This window comes from Paramacrobiotus metropolitanus, unplaced genomic scaffold, assembly GCF_019649055.1.
Source record: "Paramacrobiotus metropolitanus isolate TYO unplaced genomic scaffold, Prichtersi_v1.0 Parri_scaffold0000195, whole genome shotgun sequence".
In the NCBI taxonomy this organism is placed as follows: domain Eukaryota; kingdom Metazoa; phylum Tardigrada; class Eutardigrada; order Parachela; family Macrobiotidae; genus Paramacrobiotus; species Paramacrobiotus metropolitanus.
This window is the reverse complement of record NW_026570415.1, coordinates 1-19,714: the sequence shown is the minus strand read 5'-3', so window position 1 is coordinate 19,714 and position 19,714 is coordinate 1. Positions and strand designations below refer to the sequence as shown.

The 19,714-nt window shown below is 45.4% G+C and overlaps 3 protein-coding genes across 3 annotated transcripts; 2 read left to right on the top strand and 1 right to left on the bottom strand.

The window, feature by feature from the left end:
* Window positions 1-217: 217 nt before the first annotated feature.
* LOC129600767 (uncharacterized) lies at window positions 218-7,688 on the bottom strand. Its single transcript, XM_055499346.1, has 7 exons — window positions 6,757-7,688; window positions 6,570-6,669; window positions 4,533-4,683; window positions 2,654-2,854; window positions 1,248-2,590; window positions 915-1,084; window positions 218-608 (listed from the first exon to the last, which is right to left on the bottom strand). Exons 4-6 carry the CDS (start codon window positions 2,829-2,831, stop codon window positions 1,082-1,084), a joined length of 1,524 nt encoding a protein of 507 aa, XP_055355321.1. The 5' UTR covers window positions 2,832-2,854; window positions 4,533-4,683; window positions 6,570-6,669; window positions 6,757-7,688; the 3' UTR covers window positions 218-608; window positions 915-1,081.
* A 1,991-nt stretch (window positions 7,689-9,679) lies between these two features.
* Window positions 9,680-11,342, top strand: LOC129600776 (uncharacterized). The gene is made up of 3 exons (XM_055499356.1): window positions 9,680-10,483; window positions 10,543-10,699; window positions 10,771-11,342. Exons 1-3 carry the CDS (start codon window positions 9,815-9,817, stop codon window positions 11,340-11,342), a joined length of 1,398 nt encoding a protein of 465 aa, XP_055355331.1. The 5' UTR covers window positions 9,680-9,814.
* Window positions 10,770-12,793, top strand: LOC129600773 (uncharacterized). Its single transcript, XM_055499354.1, has 3 exons — window positions 10,770-11,506; window positions 12,197-12,441; window positions 12,574-12,793. Exons 1-3 carry the CDS (start codon window positions 11,399-11,401, stop codon window positions 12,755-12,757), a joined length of 537 nt encoding a protein of 178 aa, XP_055355329.1. The 5' UTR covers window positions 10,770-11,398; the 3' UTR covers window positions 12,758-12,793.
* The last annotated feature ends 6,921 nt before the right edge of the window (window positions 12,794-19,714 follow it).

Genomic DNA, 19,714 nt, shown 5'->3' with positions numbered 1-19,714 from the left:
AGGTGGGCCGGTATATGATACTGTCGTATCCGATTATCCAGCTGCTTATTTTTCGTAAATTCCGGACAGTTTGCTCTTCTTGGGGTACTTGAAAATTTCAGAATCAATTCACCCATTTTCAAGCTATTTTCGTTATAAAATTCCACAGTTATGCAATGTATTACGTGATTATACAACCTAAAATGAGAAACATCAAAAGACACCCCAGTATGAAACACCAATAGGTCAGATTCGAAATTAAAAGAGTAAATCCAAAGAGTTTTTTAACTCGGAAGCAAAAAATCAACCAAGAACACATAAAGTTGCTGTACTTGTATACTTGTACACTTGTTGACTTGTCAGCAATCCGAGGAAAAGAAAGACAGCTTAGAAATCCGAGTATCGGCGCATTCGGACCAACCACAGTGGTAGCAGCCCCCCTTGTCATAACACACGAAATCGATTGGAGTGGGCGCGCGGATGGGCGCCAGTTCAGCGTCGTCTGGATAATCCCGCACCAGGATGGTCAGCTGCAGATTCCCCGGGACAACTCCATCCAAGTGCCTCACGTCTTGTTTCCGCCAAAATCGCCAGAATCGTCTACGTTTAGGGCTTCGTATGTTCCGTAGCTGCAGCATACAAATAACCTTGTAAGACACCAGTTGCATCTAACCATTCAGTAGTTCGATATTTCTCTTATTTCAGCCACTTAAATTATGCGGTTTCAAATTTGGGTCACCTACACCTCTTCCAGGTGGCGCGCTGGAAGAATAGCTGCGGATCGCAAACTCTTCTAGGCTAAAAGATTGTGCGATCAGCAGCTATGTAAAAGCTAAAAGTTTTAGCTTTTACATTGCACCCGGTACACTTTCTTAAGTTAACGCTTAGAAATTCACGAGCGAAGTTTTTACTATGAAAACTATTCAGAAGCTTACAATTTCAGCAGCTATCGATGCTCCTGCCACTTCAGTCCCGGATCTGGCACCATTTTCACCCACTTAGCGTGAAGTTCCATACGAAAGATGTTACAATCAGCAAAAACGATCCAAAAATATTGTCCAGCAAAAACAGGCGAATAACAGACCGATGTCCAATTTTGGTATTACTGCATGAAAAAAATGAGAAAGCGCATCAGCTATCAACCATAAAATACCTGAAGCACCATTATCAAGCTGTCATCCACAGCTGGCTTCGAAATCATCAGTCTATCAAAACGTCTTCTGCAGCTGCAAAAGGAAATACCGACAGACAGGCGACAGATACTCTACCTGTAAATCTTGCAGGTCATCCACCATCCACTTCTTGCCGTTATAATGCGAGGACGGACGCGGATCACAGGATTGTGTGGCATACAGCATGGCGCATAACGATTTCTTGCGTCCATCCGTAATGCCTTTCATCCAGCGCGAGAGCTCTTGCAGCTTCCATTCGCTCACCATCGGCACCGCCGCCTCCAACGCGTCCCACACAAAGCAGCCGAATTCCCCACGTATGGGCAGTTGCGGAATCCGGGCTGTCAGCTGCCGGCGCCGCAATTCTGAAACATAATTACAGCAGACCAAACGAACCATACAGTTTGACATGAGAATGGTATTACACGGGAGACGACTGCACGCTGCAATCAAATCCTGCAGCCGATACAGATGCATTCCATTCCGCGGGAACCCGGGAGGATCCGGCGGATGTACTGGACATCCGGACACGTTGGCGGACCAGTCCACTTGCACACTGAACTGGAAACCGCGGAGCACCACGTTTCGCAGGCGGATTCCGGGTCGCTGCTGAGCGACATAGCCGATCATCTTGCACAACCGCATCATGCCCGTAATGCGCTGGTTGGTCAAGCTCCTATCGTTCACCAGTATCACGTGCTGCGTGCCAGGATACAAGCGTTTGAATACCGTCGCCAAGCCGGAGAATCCGCGATCCCACCGATAATCATAGCCATCTATGATCATGATGCAAGCAAGCAGCGTTGGCGCGTTCATCATCGAGTTCCACGCTGCGCAGACGCTGCGTAACTCGGTCTGCTTTGCGGTTTCCAAGTAGAAAAATACCTCTACCAACAATTCCAACGGAAGCGATTCCGTCTGTGGGTTATTTGCTTGATCGTCGCGTGAAACGTTGGATTTTCTGCTGAGCTCGCCATACAATTCCGCAACGACGTTCCAGAATGCGCGCAGTACAATTGATCGAGCCCAAACGCGATCAGCAGGTCGATAATGCCAGTCTGGTGGGCGGGAGAAATCCCGCCACGGGATGAACTCTAACCGAGCGTCAACGAAACTCACCACGTTAATAGTGAAACCAAAGTGCCCGTGATTTACTTCATAATTCAGTCGCTGAATGAGTGTCTCGGCATTCTCCGCGGACATTGAGCGAAACTGACCATCCAACTGCACGCTATCCTTAACGAAAGTCCCGGGACGGATCGGTTCGCGCGAACCTTCCCTACGAATTCGATTACTGGGAACGACCTCGGTGCGCGAAGTTCCGTTTGTCGTACGGCGAACATGGACCACGGGGCCGATTGTCTGCTCGTCCGGCGGCACGCCGGATCCGAAAATTACCGCCTCACCCGGGAGCCAGATCCACGGACCCATCGGCGATTCTGGAACGAGAGCTTCAACGGTTACAGTGGAAAACTCTTTATAAACAGTACGAGGCCGATTACCGTTTACCTTCTTGTAAGGCGGGAAGAGTCTGTCGAATGGGACGAATTCCCGGTGTCGGTCGGGACAGAGGAGATCGATGAAGAGTCCGTGGTACGCCAAGTCCACCACGCGTCCACGCCGCATCATCCCGTCGTCACCCAGGATGTCCACGCTGTTGGCGTACTGCCTCTTGGGCATGGTTGGAAGCCTAGTTATTCCTCCTGAAACGACAGCTCAGATACAAAATTTTAAAAAATTAGGAAAATTGTGCCTTTTACTCGCGTAGCGGAAAATTAGTGGGCAGTCAAACCAATCAATAATAACGAATAAAAAAGCGCAAGAGCTGTTTCCGAAAAGGAAGAATAAAATAACTAGCGAACCAATTCCAAATCATAAATCAACTCCGAATTTTTAGTGCAGCCAACGACAAAGAACGCAAATGAGCTTAGCCGCAGCGCGGCGAATGCTGTGCAGCGGAATGAACAAAGCAAGATGGCGACCGGTCAAAAGGTCAACCAATCACTAGCCGTGCGGATAGCTCTGCTGATAAATCGGCTGCTCTACTTTATAGAAACGAGGCCGGCGTTTCTTTTGACGGCCATAATCTGAGTAGCGATTACTAGTAAGTAGTAACCGTGAACTGCTATTGGCACTGCACTGGGCACACTGCCTTGTTTGCACTGACGCGCGGCGTCTCTTAATTTTATTGAGTTGGTTATTAGCGAGGATTTTAAACATTACATTCAGAAACATCACATTACAAAACAATAACAGCATTAAGACCATCCGAACGTGGGACGGTCGACGTAACAGACAAAACATTTTGGAATTTGCGATAAGCAAGCGGCTAGTACCCATGCTACAGATACCATGACTCGGAGGCACCGCGTCATGCGTTTGAAAGGAATGCTTGCCTCTTTCGCCTTGCGAAAAACTGCACGCGCGATGGACCGGCCACGGGCAGACACAGGGCAGACCAAATTCTCCCTTCTCCTGTGATTCATCCATCGTTTTACCTCTCGCATGTGCATGTGCACTTGCGGCCTACCGATTGTCACTTTTGGTAGTCGGGCCCGTCTCTCTGTGACCATGACTGTTCCTAGTAAGCACAGTCTTAATTGATTTTTAATTACTTTTTATGACTTGTGCTCGCGATTTCTGGGCATGTGTACTAGTCCGGTTGCTTATCGCAAATCAGGTATTGGCTTGTACTGGCTAGCATGGCTGGTAAGTACGAATTCTGCTGTTTGTAGTTTCCAAATTCGAAGCGCCTGTTTTAAGCGGCTGATCTAGCTATAAACCGAATAACATAGATGGCGGCAAACAACCGCCGTCTTCCACTCGAGCGCACGTATATCTGTCGATGCCTCTTACGACAATTATTATTATTATAATCACGGTTTCTAGTAATGTAAGCTATTTAAGGTGTATCATGTCCATACAAAACAACTACGTCTAATAAAAACACCAAAACTTGCAAGAAGTGACCCCAAGAGGATCTCCAATGGATTGGCCGGGTTCGTTATCTGTCTTTACTAAGCAGTTGGGAATAGAATGGTCTGCCCAAAAAGAAGCCGTTTTTCGTTTTGTCTGTCGTTTGTCTGTCTGCGCAGCGAAAATCAACGAACGCTCTGCTTCCGGTGCATGTTGAATCCTGTGCCGTCAGTCTCAAGACTTCGACTTCCTCGTGTACGTTCTTCGCACGTTGAGAAACTGCTAGGATTCTCGAAATGCGTTATAGGCATGGCAGTGAAGCAACGTCGAAGCAGCAGCAGCGTGATTTGGCCGTAAAAATAGAAAATCTTCAGTATTGCACAGCGTACACTGCTTCATTAATTTTGACAATTACAATGTTTATACATATCGTATGGAAAACTGTCCCGTTTTCACTTGGCCTACCTAATACGCGGTTATCAATGCGGCAGACCTCACTCGGATCCGCGCAAAATGGAAAGATGCAGCCAATCAATGCCAGCCGAAGGTCCACGTACGTACACACGCCCCAAACAGACGCTTTCCTCGTGCAGTCGCCAGCGTTGTTAACATCAATCTAATTAAATGCACTTCAAATAAATCAAGAGAAAGAAATTAAATCACGCTGTACTTCTTGGCTCGTAAAGATGTTTATGTGGACCAGCCTATGATGCTGTGGTATCCGATTAGGCTGGATTAGCATATATGTAGCTCACTATCTGTATACGAAAAGGTAAGTGGACTCAACAACACATTGTTAAATGAATGGGCGACATACAATAAAGTTTGCTTAGGCCAGTTAGTTATTTTTCTTCCAGCGTTTTATTTTGGCAAATTCCGGACAGTTTGCTCGTTTTGGATTACTTGCATTTTTCCGTACACCAGACTCTGTGGTGCAATCTTGAAAATTTTTCAATCAATTCAACCATTTTTAAGTTATTTACGTAAGAAAATCCCACAATTATGCAATCTATTATCAGTATAATGCGATTATGCAACACAAAATAAGAAACATCAAAAAGAAACCCTAGCACGAAACACCAATATGTCAGATTCCAAATTCGAAGAGTTTCGTAACTCGAAAGCAGATTCAGTGAAGAACACATAAATTTGTTGAACACTGGTTGGCTTGTTCATCCACGGAAAAGAAAACCTGTCTAGAAATCCGAGTATCGGTGCATTCTGTCCAACCACAGTGGTAGCAACCCCCTTTGTCATAACACACGAAATCGATGGGAGTAGGCGCGGGGATGGGTGCCAGATCAGCGCCGTCTGGGTACTCCTGCCCCAAGATAATTAGCTGGAGATTTCCCAGAAAATCTCCATCCAAATGCCTCACGTCCAATTTCCGCCAAAATCTCCAAAATCGCCGGCGTTTAGGGTTTTTATACGTTCCGTAGCTACAATATACAAATAACCCTGAAAATGTGAGAAACGCCTGTCTTAATGAGCAAGCTCACAATTTCAGCAGTTGCCGAAGCTCCAGCCACTGCGGTCCCGGATACGGCACCATTTTCACCCAATTGGCGTGAAGATCCATGACGCGCTTCCTTACTGCCGGATCCACCGGAGGACAGTGGGCCATTAACGCCGATTTGAACTGTTGCAGGCATTCTGCTTTCTCCGCTTTGCCACGGGCATAAGGCAAGCTCATCTCGGGGATCCTGATACTCATAGAGAAAGATCCCCTAGATTCGACAAATCCCGGCATTGGATGCTGAAACGCACAGCCCAGAAAGTCGGCGGAGTATGGAGAAGCGTCAAAATCCACCGTGTAGTTTCTGATGAACAACCGTTGGCACACATCCGTCAAATCCAGCGCATGGAAATACATGACACTCCAATTCTCATCATCTGGATTATCTTCGTCGGTTGGATATAGTCTGCCAACGCGCACGCGCAGATTCATCAGCATGATCAACGGGAGTATGCACTTGATTTTTAGCAGCTGCACGATAAGCAACAGATAATAGTTATTGAGAGCGCCGTTGTCCGTGTTGCGGTGAAAGAGATTGTGGAGAACTAAGGCGTGAGTGTTGCGGTTAACGGTGTGGTGCAGGCGCGCTAGCAGGTAGCCCTCTGTTTTTCGGTAAAGCGGCCATTGCGTGCTGAGATTAGCCAGGTCCAGAATGATGCACGCGTTAAAAGGGATCCGGCAGCAAGAGATCCCACAGTGCGCATGTTCTGTACACTAAATGTGCTTATTGTATTTAGATTTTACATGTACTTTTCTTTTAGGCATTATCGTAAGGGAACGACTTGGTATGGTATTACCTAATATAATTGCTACTTCCTTAATTACGAATCAGTATCGGTTATAGTAGTGAGAATTTATTTTTTAAGTAATAAAGTATCAGTTGTATTAACATTTAAGTATTAGTTATTATTGAAATGTAAACTTCGATATTGAGAGACTGCACAGCATAGTAGCGGCAAATCATATAAAGAAGGTAAAGCGCTCACCGTTTCGCCCTGACTTTAGAGTGGATATCCAAAGATTCCAGAACGAACGAGATGATTTCAGGCGGCATATACTCGAACAATTCATGATCCTCTGTACAGTCTGCACCAAACGAAAAGTATGCTTGATACAAACGTATTCGTTCACAAAATAATGAATATTCTCTTCGTTCTGATGACCTCAACCTACCTGATATCGAGCACTCGCGGCCGCCAGGACATCGTTCGGGTTTTCCACAGTACTGAGATAAATAGTATTCCACACCCACAGCAATTCTCTCCGCCGTATTAATCTTCCAAGACCAGTTCGATTCCCATTCATTCGGGCAACAGAGTGGACTAACGTGCGAGCACTGTATATGCCCAATAAGAAAATATAAGCTCTTCGCATTTATTCGCACAAACAACCGATCCGCATACTCCTGATAGGACCTCTCGCGTTTTCCCCCGCGGAACACCATATCCAGCATCCGTATAACACGATACTCATCGATATCCAACAGTTCCATGGTGCTTACCGGGATCACCACTTTTCGCGGGTGAGGTTGATAGTTTGATTCATCCGTTGGAAACCGCGGGATGCTGTTCGTATCGGCTATCTGCCAGGGATGTACAACATAAAACTCTCCCACTTGATCCAGGTTATCCACAACGACACAGCTCAGAAATAAATTCGCCTCCGTGCTTTGCTGCGCCAGTTTCCCTGGGCGGTAAACATAGGGACCGGTGGGAGTGTTTCGTAGTGCAACATGCAGAGGTTCGTACTGCATTTCTTCCAGTGTGTTGAGGTGACCGTACGCGTGACTGGAAGTCATCCATACTTGTTTAGCTGCCACCCAACAAGGGGCGATATCGGCACAGTCGAAATCTATGAAGAGCCGCTCTTCGTCCGTGTCTTGAAGAAATCCCAGGTACAATTCATCGGATATCAGATTAACCATCACGGCATAGCCCAGGTTGAAGCATCCACGACGTCTTCCCGTCGAAAAATACGTATTTAAAGCAGACTGAACCGCCATTTCGCTCATTTGGAACTGAAACCGTAATTTTTAGGCAACAGACGGTTTGCCAGGTGTTAGGATCTGTAGAACTGATTTAAATTTCTGTCTGCAAGAGCCCAAGTTTAAGTTCATAGCAGCTCTACTGGAAGCATTACAGCGCATGCTCGGTTTTTGAGCGATCACCTAACAGAAAAATCGATAGACTGGATCGTATAGATTATTCCTCGCAGCAATGTCGGTAGTACAAAGTACTTGCAGCCTCGCACAGACAGTGTAGTCGGCAGCACTGTCAATGTTTAACGCTTTATACATTATTTCTGTACGATCGTCTCCTATTATTTGCTCACATTCACTGATTTTGGCATGGGAATATTCCAGTGACTTCCCTGTGACAATTTTTAGCGGACGCAAAGGTAAAGGTAATGCTAAAAACGGCAAAGTGAAAAGGCGGACGTAAACTTGGCCGACCCGCCAATTGCTTTGTTCATAATCGTGTATCTTGTGGCGACCAACTCAAATAGTAAGCCAGTAACCAAATAAAAGAGGTGAAGCGATCTCATTTCTCAAGCGCCAATTGCGAGGACTAATTCTGATACTTCACTGATCACAATGCAGTGGTTTATTATTCGGAAACGTGTAAACTAGAACTGCGAAAGAGAACCGTTTTATAAGTGTAATCTGGAATTTGGAATAAGTTCGGGATCGAACAATTCGGATTTACTTGACCATTGAACTCAGTGTTTTCATGGTTTTCATTGCACTTGTGTAGGGCTCAAAAATATAACTTGATCCTGATACTCTGGTACGGCGGGACGCTATCTGAAACTCCAAGACATAAGTGGATTATTGCACAAAATCCGTCGTGTGTTTTCAACTACATATACCGAGAGTTAGACTGTGCCTCCGTGTTCACTATTTACCGGTTCTTATAGCGTTATCGTTTTAAGACTGTTTTACGCAGCTGCTTTTTTTCGTTAATGTTCTCCATCTACTTACCTGTTAGCATTTATGCTTATTCAGGTTGTGCTCTTTTAACCCAGTACATATTAGGAAGTACCACATTTCTGTATCTGTCACAACAATGGTGTGTGACTGAGTTCTTTACCTGTGTGTGTACCTACTGTGTGTGTGTGTGCGTATGAGACCTATGTAAAGGTCATCGATGGCCAGTTCCTATGTTAAATATAAGGAGCCAAACATCCAGGTGTGTAATAACCTTTATTGGCAAATGTCCATTGACCATTAATGCACAATACAGTACACTATTAGAAGTGATCACGAGGCTGGATAATACTCGAATAAATAGAATGCTTTTGATAGGCTCTTATATATGGATCGGTACCGCTTAGGTGTGATCGATAATCATCCGTATGATCATATGATGTAATCATGATTTCATAATGAGTAACTATGGCGTAGTTATTATCGCGTTGTTCTTGGCAATTAACCCTGACAAGCACGTAGTGGCCGCGTCTGTGTGAGTAATTGTGACTTAACTTGTTCGATTGCTGCACTTTTAATAGGTAGAGGAATATTTTCCAAATACAGTAAAATCATAGAAAACGGATATTTCTCAAGAACAGTATATACATACATGATACAAACACCCTGTTCGGAAAAAGGATGCTTGTATGCATTACGAGCATACCAAATATTAATTGTTAAAACCGTTAATACATATGTTTCATGCTGTACGACTGATGACATGTTTGCCAGCAGTTACAGAGAACATGCAGCAGCATTTCTTACCTGAACGATGCCGCAGTACTCTGGAAGTAGATAATAGTAATTCAACCGGCGCGGATGATTTCATCGCATGTTGAATAAGAGTACTCCTAACTCCAGCACGTGATGCAAACGCATGTACAGAGTATAGAATGATAGTACATACAATACCCAGACGTGTGCTGGCATAAACGTTAAACCGATGTATGATTTTTTGCTACAGTCAACTACTGTACAGTCTACAAACTGAGCGCATTCAGGTCGAGATGGGTGAGTAATCATGCGGAACTGAATTCCGCACGTATCGCTGTACAATGCTTGATAAACGGAAGGAACGCCGAAAGACTAATATATCATACAAATTCTTCAGCAGCATTGACAGACAGGAATCGCTGCTGGTGCCCGCAAAACGAGTTCTCTCTGTAGTGTGGTGAACTTTCATCATTATTTAAAGTCATTTAAGCGCACAGAGTAACAGTATCTCAAATAAATACAACATCCTCTTTGAACGGAATACCGACCATGTGGAGCGGAATCAGCGCCACCAACCGTGTGGATGTTGTGGCGAACGACGGCCTGTTCCGTTATGGGCGTGTCGTGGACGTAACGAACTGGGGACTCCTTATCGACTTCCTGTGTCCCAAACGACGCCGCGAATTGGTTCCTTTCCACCGCGTATTCCGCTGCCGCACAGATCCACCGGTAGACGGCGAACGTATCGCCAGCGTTTACACGCGCGCCCGTTCTCCCGTTCCCGTGGAAGTGTTAGAGCGAGATAGTTCCTCCGACGCGTGGACTTGGTTCCCGGCTGAAATGATCAATCTGACGGACGGGACACAGCATAGCACGTACATTGTGGCCGTTGTGAAATGGTGGGATGAAGGCGAGCGTACGGATCTGGTCCCGGTTGAACGGATACGCTGGAGTGTCCCGAGGCACTGGTGGGCGGAGCATCGTTGGCCGGAACCGCGTTCGATTGTTGCTACAACGTGGACCCCGCCAACGGGGGCCAGCTGGCCCGACAGATTCAAAAGGAACACTTTCACCAAGCGTTTTATCAAAGTGCCGGTGAACTACACGCTGCCGGCGAAAGAAATCCTGAAGCGTCTGAAAAGCAGCGGACCGGTGCCGTTTGTGGAGGTCGTCACCGGATACGTGTGGTACATCCACCTCGAAGGCTGGCGCTTTGTGGTAAGATATATTATTTCTACATCCTTTGCTCCGAATTAAAAGTTCGTTTTTTTTTCCAGGATTCGGCTTTAGAAAAACTGCAAAACGAACTTTCTGCATCAGTTCTACGGATGATTGCCGAGATGACTGGCCATCCGGCTGACTGCGGTGCCGAAGTAGACTTCCCAGCGCTACCGACGGAACTGTGGCGCGAAGTGTTTTCCCATGGATCGGCACGTGCACGCAGAACAGGCTGCGCTTAGTCTGCGCCGCTTGGAACTTGATTTTGGATTCGCCGACGCTGACAGCAAACGTTATCGTCAACAGCGCCGATTTCGAGGCCACCCAGTCCGACCGGTTGGTCTACTACATGACGGCACCCATTTTTAAATGTCTCCGCCCAGCGACACATCGCCTGATTGTCTGTGATGGGCGCCGAGTGCGAAAGCCCCCCGCCCGCCCATCCTTACAAAATGTTGTTATGGATGAAAAATGCCACTTGATGAAGGACAACGATGTGTTTAAGGTGCTGGATGTCCTACGATACATCGGCCAGGAACATACCGGCGCTCGGCTGAAGACCTTCTATCTGGTGGGATTCCATTGCCGGCTGCGAATCGGAGCGGGTTATTTGCCGCGCGCGTGCGAGCTCCATGGATCTGGAAGTAAAGCGGTGAATTGGGTGTACGTGGAGGGCGCTCGATGCTACTTCCGGCTGGACTACTTCATCGCCTCATGCCGCGGCGTTCCGTGTGATTTTTTCCGCTTTGTGAACTGCTCCGTCCATCTTCATTATACGTTTTGGACAAGAAGACGATATATTCGCCCCACGAAACCATTTATTTGCACCACAAAACCTATATCGATACGGCTGGCATAACAGTGACCAGGGATTTCGACTGCGCCGTGTGGGATGCGCTGGAGACGGCGCTGCCGATGCCGAGCACCGACCGGTCGAGTGGGATGTCGAGATGGATGAGGGCGCTTACGCTGGTCGCAGCAGAAACCGGCCGTGAACTAGTATATGGTACCGAAATGCGCAAGGTGAGACGAGCTGTTGACTGATCACATATGATTAAAAAACTCCTTCCTCCATATACAACGAAAACTCTAGCCACCTCTTCTCTGTTAAATTTTTGTGCCTGCAGCAGCTGTGCATGTGTTTACAATGCACGGTTTGAAAACAAATATTAAGCTAATACGGCATTGAAGCTTTGATCGACTGGCCAGTTTTCGTAATTTTTGTATGTTATTATTTATCTAAATTTATTTCCAATTACTAAAATGGAAATTTAAATTAATGTATTAATATTTTTTAGCATCATTAATTTAGTGTTCTTATCCTTTCTCTGCTGGTCTGAAATTCCTTTGTGATGTTTTTTTTACTTTGATTTTTTAACATGATATTTAAATAGTATTTGCATTTAGTATTTCTTATTCATTTAAAAGATATGCATGTAATGGGCTGCCCTTTTTAAACTGGATAAAGTCTGGACATACTGGGTAAAGCAACAAATCATATTTCTTACGTAAGATTATTCCCTGTTTATTTATGTAACTATTTAGTATTATCGCTTTTTGAAATTTGCTGATTTTCATACTCTTATGGTACGATCTGCCGGGTCTTCGGTTCTGTTAAAAGGTTAATTATCCACTTTAGCATCGCTTAAATAAGAATTCGAAGATTATTCTACACCGCCATTAACTTCGGTGCACCCTGTTTTTATTCCGCAGATGTTGTGCGCAACTCAGTCTGCTGATCCGCGTCTGGCATCGCAGCACCGAGGACGAAAGTGGTGTCTGGATGGACCCGAGGACATTCCATTCGATACGCTGTCGCGCATTACGTTACGCTTCCTCTCGCAAATGGAGGGCGACTGCACCACGCGGTATTTCATCAAAATCATTGAGGAACGCTTGTTTCCTCAGTACGAGTACGGCTTGGAGTACGATTACTGCGGCTCGGATTCGGATGACTGGTAAGCCTCCCGCATTCACTGGAGCTTCTGGGAATGAGTTTCGTGCAACCAGTAAAATCATGGGTTAACCTGTTTTGCTTAGCGTAATCATTAATGTGTTAGTGTTAAGCAAATTGTACCGCTTATCCGCAGGTTGAAAATGGCCAAATTTCAGATGAGCAGTAAGATGTACGACCAGGCGCAGCAACGGATGCGGTTGCATGACCGACTCGGCCAAGCTGGGGTCCTATGGCAGTATCCATGCAACGGAATGTGTGCCGCGTCGTGTCCAATGATTCCCGCAGCGGAAACGAAAATGCGCATATACACTTTCTGATCCAATTTTTACCATCGCCTGTACTCTAAGAACCGAGTTGCCAAAGCGTGTGCTGATATAACTGCATAATACAGTCAATAAACCGTAATAAAACAGCTACTAGGAAAATGCACTTAAATGTGTGCGCAGCGTTTTTTTAGCATTACAAGTTTTCTGAATTTAGAAAGTCTTGAAATTTGTATTTTGTGGTTGCTTATTATAAAGTTCAAAATAATAACTTTATATTTCATTGTTTAACGACCTACGAGTAGGTAACACAAAATTAAATTATTGCATGCAGTACACAGTACACGCTTTTAGATTGGCACACACGCTTTTAAAGATGTTTTGACGGCATTTGAAAGGCTACCCATGTATCGGGTTCACTGAGTGACTCCTCGTCTTTGCATAAAAAAATCTAGTACATAGTTTTTACATATAAATTTAACATAGAACATAGTTTCACGTATTCATGTATCATTGTACATAGAATTTCACATAGAACATTTTACATATAACACAGATTTTTACATAGAATAAACAGCCGTTACAATTTATAGAGGCAATTTATGTCCTCTCGGAAAACTAGGCCGACAAAAATACTTTTCCTCAAATTTATTATGTGGCTGCGACCTCACGTGAAAGCGCCGGTACTGCGGCGAGCCAAATATTAGCAGTAGAAGTAAAGTGAATTAACAGAGTTAAAGTGAATAATTACGGATTGACGAACGCGCTAAATTACCGAACTAAGCTGCTATTTTTCAGCGCACAGCGCTGACCACAGCTTGCAAAAGATATCATTTCTATGCGTACATTTTTGCTCGCAGCGCAACGAGAAAGCGCTGGGCCATCGGCGACAATTTCTCCCACTCCAAACCTTGCAGGCCGTCCACGCACCACTTCTTCTCGCGGATATGCGACGGCGGACGGGGATCCGTGGAGTATAGCGCGCACAGCGTCTACAAAACGTAATCCTTGCACGGATACCACACTGAAAGATTGCTAGAGCAGCGTTAGAAAGCTGTAGACCGTGGATTCTACCGTGCAAACGTCTCGCTTCGAATTCCAGCCCTTTTCTATCCACTCGAGCAGCTTGTGTGGCTCATCTTCACCCAACATCGGCAATCCCGCTTCCAACGCGTCCCACAGTGCGCAGCCGAAATCATCTCCAGGGGGCAGTCGCGTAGGGCGCATGTCGACCTGTGTTGTAAACTTGTATCTGCTCCATGTTACTTCAAAGTTGCAGGCCAAAGTATGGACCGCTGTTGGCACGATCTGGATAGTGTCGCACGGTAGAGTACAGCACAAGGAAATTAAATCCTCCAGCCAATAATAACCGTATCCCGGACTCGGCTTCACAGGATCCGGCTGATGCAGGCCACATTCCGCAATTGTCGAGAAGGTCGATAAGGAACTCGAGTTAATCAGCAAGTCAAATCTGACGCGGTGCAGAAGGACGGAATGGAGTCGGATGCCGGCTTGATGATCAGACACTGATTTTATCATATTCAACACCATCGCTGCATACTTATGGTCCCACTCCGCGTACTGGGGACACGTGATGATGACGCGGTGGGTGCCGGGGCGTAGGCATTTGTACACAGTCGCCAGGTCAAGGAAACCGGCATAGCTGTAGTAATCGACACGGACACACCTCGTTCGAACGACGATCGTGGAGCGCAGCGCTGACGCATCCATGATCCGGTTCCACGTTGTGCACACAGCGCGCAGTTTTGTCTGATGTTCAGTGCGCAGATGAGAAAAGACCTCCTGCCACAATTCCACCGGTAGCACTAACGTCATGTCGTTATCCGCTGCCGGAGTTTCAGGAGGAGACTGGAGGATGCGGAGCACGCGCTCCTGGAAGCGAGCCAGGGCCAGCTGACAAATAAACAATCTACACTAAGCGGAACATTCAGCGTTGGAAATCCGCTGCGACACTTACCGACCAAGCGTCTGCGGGAATAAGGAGTCGTTTCCTATGCATAATCTGGCAAATGAATCTTAGCGAGCCGTCCACTACATTCACCGCGACAACCGGCACGCAGTAAAACCGCAGGCAACAGCCATTCAATCGCTTAATTAGTGCGCCGGCTTCTTCAGTTGGTAATGAACGGAATTCCGTGCTTACGTCCATACTGAGCTCCACAAAGGTAAACCGCCCGACCACATTGTCGCTATCAGCAGGATTGAAGGCCGAGCAGGATTGAAGGCCTTCTCGGCCACTGAAGCGACGCGGAAGCGTTGGATGGGGACGATGTCGGTGCACAGCACGCCACTGTCCGGACTTCGCCACTGGAAAAGGGCCGCTCCATACTGTACCATGGAGAAGTCACGGCCAATACTGCGCATTTCCGCCGGGACCCAAATCCAAGGACCCGATGGCGTCTCCGGCACGAGAATCTCCACTTGGCCCCATTGTTTGGCAAGGCAGTAGGCCAGTTGCGGTGGATCAATCCGCATGCCTTCCAGAAAGACGCTGTGAAATGGCGCATATTCCCTTCGCCGATTGGGACCGAGATCGACAAGGAGACCATCCTCAGCCACGTCCACGACGCATCCGTAGCGCATCTGTTGATCGCTGCCCAGGACGTTTACCGCGTTAACGCGGTTCATTCCGCTCGGTGGATTTGATAATTTAATCGAGCATAAAAATTGGAATGATCGTTTTGCAGCTGCGGAAGAGCGGAGCGTAGTGCGCGGTAGAGCTATCCGCCCAAATCTTGAATTTGAGCGCAAGTCAGAAGCACTACTAATATATACAAAACTGCGAAACCGTTTCGCAGTTTGAAAATATTGTGGAACACTTGCAGCTCGAATTATGTCGCATTAGCGTAGATACAACGTCGTAATAAACTGCAAAAAGAAAATTAGTCCTCGTTACATCACTTACATTGTAAAAATAAAATCGGTCGTTGTCTTGTAATTTGTAGTACTTAAGCCAGACGCTCAGCTGATAGGAGAAATTCACATTGACTGGTACGAAGAAAAAGTTGGCGCTCTGTAGCTCAGCTCCACATTCATATCTTGGCACCGAATAAAGTTTTTCTGGTTTTCTAGATTATGTAAGATGACTAGGCAGATTAGCAGCCAATTAGACTTAGAGCCGTCTGTTTTCGTAGGTGTTCTAGTGCATCTTTTATATTGTTAGATTTACAGCTGTGTTTGCTCACCAGCTGTAAATCTAGCACACTATCGGGACACCATTTCTTCCCGTGATAATGCGAAGACAGCCGCCGATCAGCCGACTGCATACCGCACGACATCTGCAAGACCACATCATATACGCAATGTCGTATTTGCTAGGCTACGCGCACGAACGCGATTTCAACCGGTAACCTTTTTGAGAGCGCTTTGGTCGTGGAGGTAGAGTTTGCATGGCCCTGTTCAAAGAAATTTGTCTTGTTCGTCGGCTACTCTTGTGGTGGTCTGCAAAATACGATATTATCGATCAGCGACAGAAAGCGCCGGTGCACAACGTGTCTCTGTCAAAACTCGATGTAATTTTTGCCGTTTGTGCTGTGTAGAGATGGCTGGCAAGAGAATAATGCAGTTCTGTATACGATATCCAAGATTAAAAACGGGCTACCGTAGACAAAAAGCAACAGGATATGTACTGCAGAAAAAATCCATGAGCCATCTACAAAGGATATTGTTATTAGAAGCTTTCTACAGCAGTTCAAATTTAATTTCCTAGTATACTTTAGAGTTCAAGAAAGCTTTTGCATGGTTTGTATCTTAGAACTAGCTGCCCAAATTATTAACCGTTAATGTTGCGAAGTATGGAGCTTTGTTATCGCTATCGAAGCAGATATTTATTAGCAAAATAGATGCAGTGAATGAGAAGGAATCCTGACTATGCCGCGCCGGAGTGGACAAAAGTGTAACATTCCTTTAAAGATAAACAGTTCTTTAAAGAAACGCGATTGTTATTCGAACATTAGCACTTTTTTCTTTGAAGAGCCAAAATATCTACAAATTTTGTGAAGAGATGCTTGAAGTTGAAAATACATCATTTTGAGAATTTTACATTTATCATTGGACTAGGAACTATTCTCTAAAGAAACTTGTCCGAGGAAGTATTCTTTAAAGAAAGTCGTCTTTAGAGATCCCCAATGTCTAAAGACCTGAATTTGCAGAAGGAGCGTTAACTACATCTTTGAACGTACGTTTATGATCGACCATCTTTGAAGAGCGCAAGAAATACAAAAAAACATTAACACACCCCGGAGTCACTCTTCGACTTGAAAATTCAAAATACTTATACTTCTCCTCATAGACATATTTATTTAGTCTTAACGCCCAAAACGTAATTCTTCGCCGTTTTTATGGATTCGTAGATGAGTGGTCAGTTTTAGTGGCCAAAAAAAAATTTTCATATTTTCTGTAGGATTACCAGCGTTTGCAATATTTTGTTTGTTTGTGAAATACAAGTGGTCAGAGGATGATCTTCAGTATAGAAAACGCACACAGCACCCGAAAATGTTTACTGCACAGTACTTAATACAGAATACATAAGACTAACGATTGCAACCACGGAACCAGTGGATACATAAATACTGTACTTGCTTTTTAGTTACAATAATAGTATTACATTATATAGATATAAAACTGTAGAGTGCAGATGATTGTAGAGTGTGGAGTGCAGATATGTAATTAAGTATTTTCTGCTGCAGTAAATTACAAGCTTACGCAAAGTGTCCGTAAATGATGAAATACATAACTTAAAAGTTCTGCGAGTTTTACCCATGTTTACACGAACATAGTTCTGTGCTTGCATGCAAATAAAATACTAACAATAAGACGCAATACTAACAATACGACGCAAGGCCAGAAGCCACAAGTATACGAGGTTGCGCGGTAACGTGTCAAAATGTCCGGTCAAACATAAACTTACAATCTAGAGAAGCACTCTGCAATGTAATAAATCATTCCATTAAAGACGTACTCTCCGAGGACAAAGTTTACTGACAAGGTTTCATATTAAAATAATATTATCTTGTTGTTTACAATTTTTTGTCATATTATTATATATATTGTCGCTTTTTTCATCGCTTGAAAATATTGTCATACTACTAATATGGACCAAGATCTGGATTTGGAGATATTACATTTCGACGACATTCCGGAAAAGATTACAGAAGCTAACGAACAATTCCGTTTGAAATGGCTAGGTAAACATCATCAGTTTTTGAATTGCAAAATATATCACCTGCTCCCACGTATTAGTGGCACGAATTTTTGGCTGCAGTCACACAAATGTTAACCGCAGTGTTTAAGTTTCGAACGAAGTACGTGATTTTGGAAAAATTGATATATCCTAATTCCAAAAAAAATATTTGTGTGAAAATTTATTGGTCTATTGGGAATATTAACTGTTCAGGCACGATGATCTCTTCCGTGATCATCGTGCCTGAACTCTTGTTTCAGCTTTCGTTCAGAAAGAAAGTTGTTTAAACAGTAATGCACAATTATCGAACTTTAAAGAGTTGTTCGCCATCACGTGTCTTAGTATTCCACGAATTGTTGCACTTTTGTCCAACCTGGCGCGGCATACCTGACTGCGGCAGAAACTGAAAGCTCTGAAGAAACTGAAACTGTCATCTTTTACCGCGCAGAAAACTTTCTATCCGTAAAAATGAAACAGCGTCCAGCTTTAACCATGAGCTTGACAAACAAAAGCTGAAGTGTTAAGTGATGTGCACCGAAAGCAAAATCGAGCATTTCTTAAGAGACTATGCCCTTCCAATTCATCCATTCCTGCAGGAAGTGACGTGTAATATTCGATAACTTCTCCAACTGCAATTCTTCTACACCATCAACGCACCACTTCTTCCCGCGATAATGCGCCGACGGACGCGGATCGGCTGACTGCACAGCACAGAGTGCCTAGAAAACAAAACCATCAAGTGAAAGTCGTCACAAAACAGACGGTGGAGAAGTTCCGCAAACTGAAGTTGTCATCTTTACCGCGCAGAAAACTTTCTTCAGTTTGCCGTCTTGATCCAAATTTCCGCTCCATTTCAACCGCTGAGCTAAATTGCGTAGCTCCTGCTCATGCGACAAGAACAGCGCCGCCTCCAGTGCATCCCACAATGCACACCCGATATCCCGTGGCTCCGATCGGACGGTGCCGATGCTGACCCCGGTCTTCGCCGTGAACTTCCTTATCCGCAGTCCAATACCGAAATCGCAAACCAATGAGACACCGCAATGTGGGACGATGAGTGTCTCGCACGGCAGACTGCGGCATCGGGCACTGAAGTCCTCTAGCCAGGTGTAATTGTGTTGCATATGCGGCTTCACAGGAATACACTGATGCAGGTGAAATTCAGTTTTGTGAGGATCGTGGGCAGCGCAGTTCAGCAGGAAGTTAAGTCGGACGAGGTGCAGATGAACGGTGCGTAACTGGATGCCGAACTGACGATAAGCTGCACACTGTATCATGTCGCACAACGCAGCATATGGTCCATGCTGCGGTCCATGTTTTCGGAAGAAGTTATGATAACGCGCTGAATGCCCGGGCGAACGCTTTTGAACACGGTCGCCAAACCTAGGAAACCGCTGCAGCCATAGAAGTATCCTCCTTGCGGATGATTACAGTGGAGCGCAGTACATCCCTGATGCGGTTCCACGTCGCGCACACAGCGCGCAGCTGCGTCTGCTCCACAGTGTCCAAGTGGGAAAACACCTCTTGCCACAATTCCACCGGCAGCGCCATTCCCATGGCATCAGTGGTTGCTGCAGTTTTTCTCTTCGCATTAGCAGGTGACTTGATCATGCGGATCGACTTCTCATGGAACCGATTGACTTCGTACTGCAGCAAAGTAGCCATGCAAAACAGTATACTTGTAGTGGTAAAAAAATTCGTCTCCCGAAAAATGGTGTTCGTTTTCACCATACGGCTTCAGAAAGTAGGCTAACTGTCCACAAGGTTTGTCCCAAAATTTTCGAGTTCTGACAGCACAGAAAAAAGCT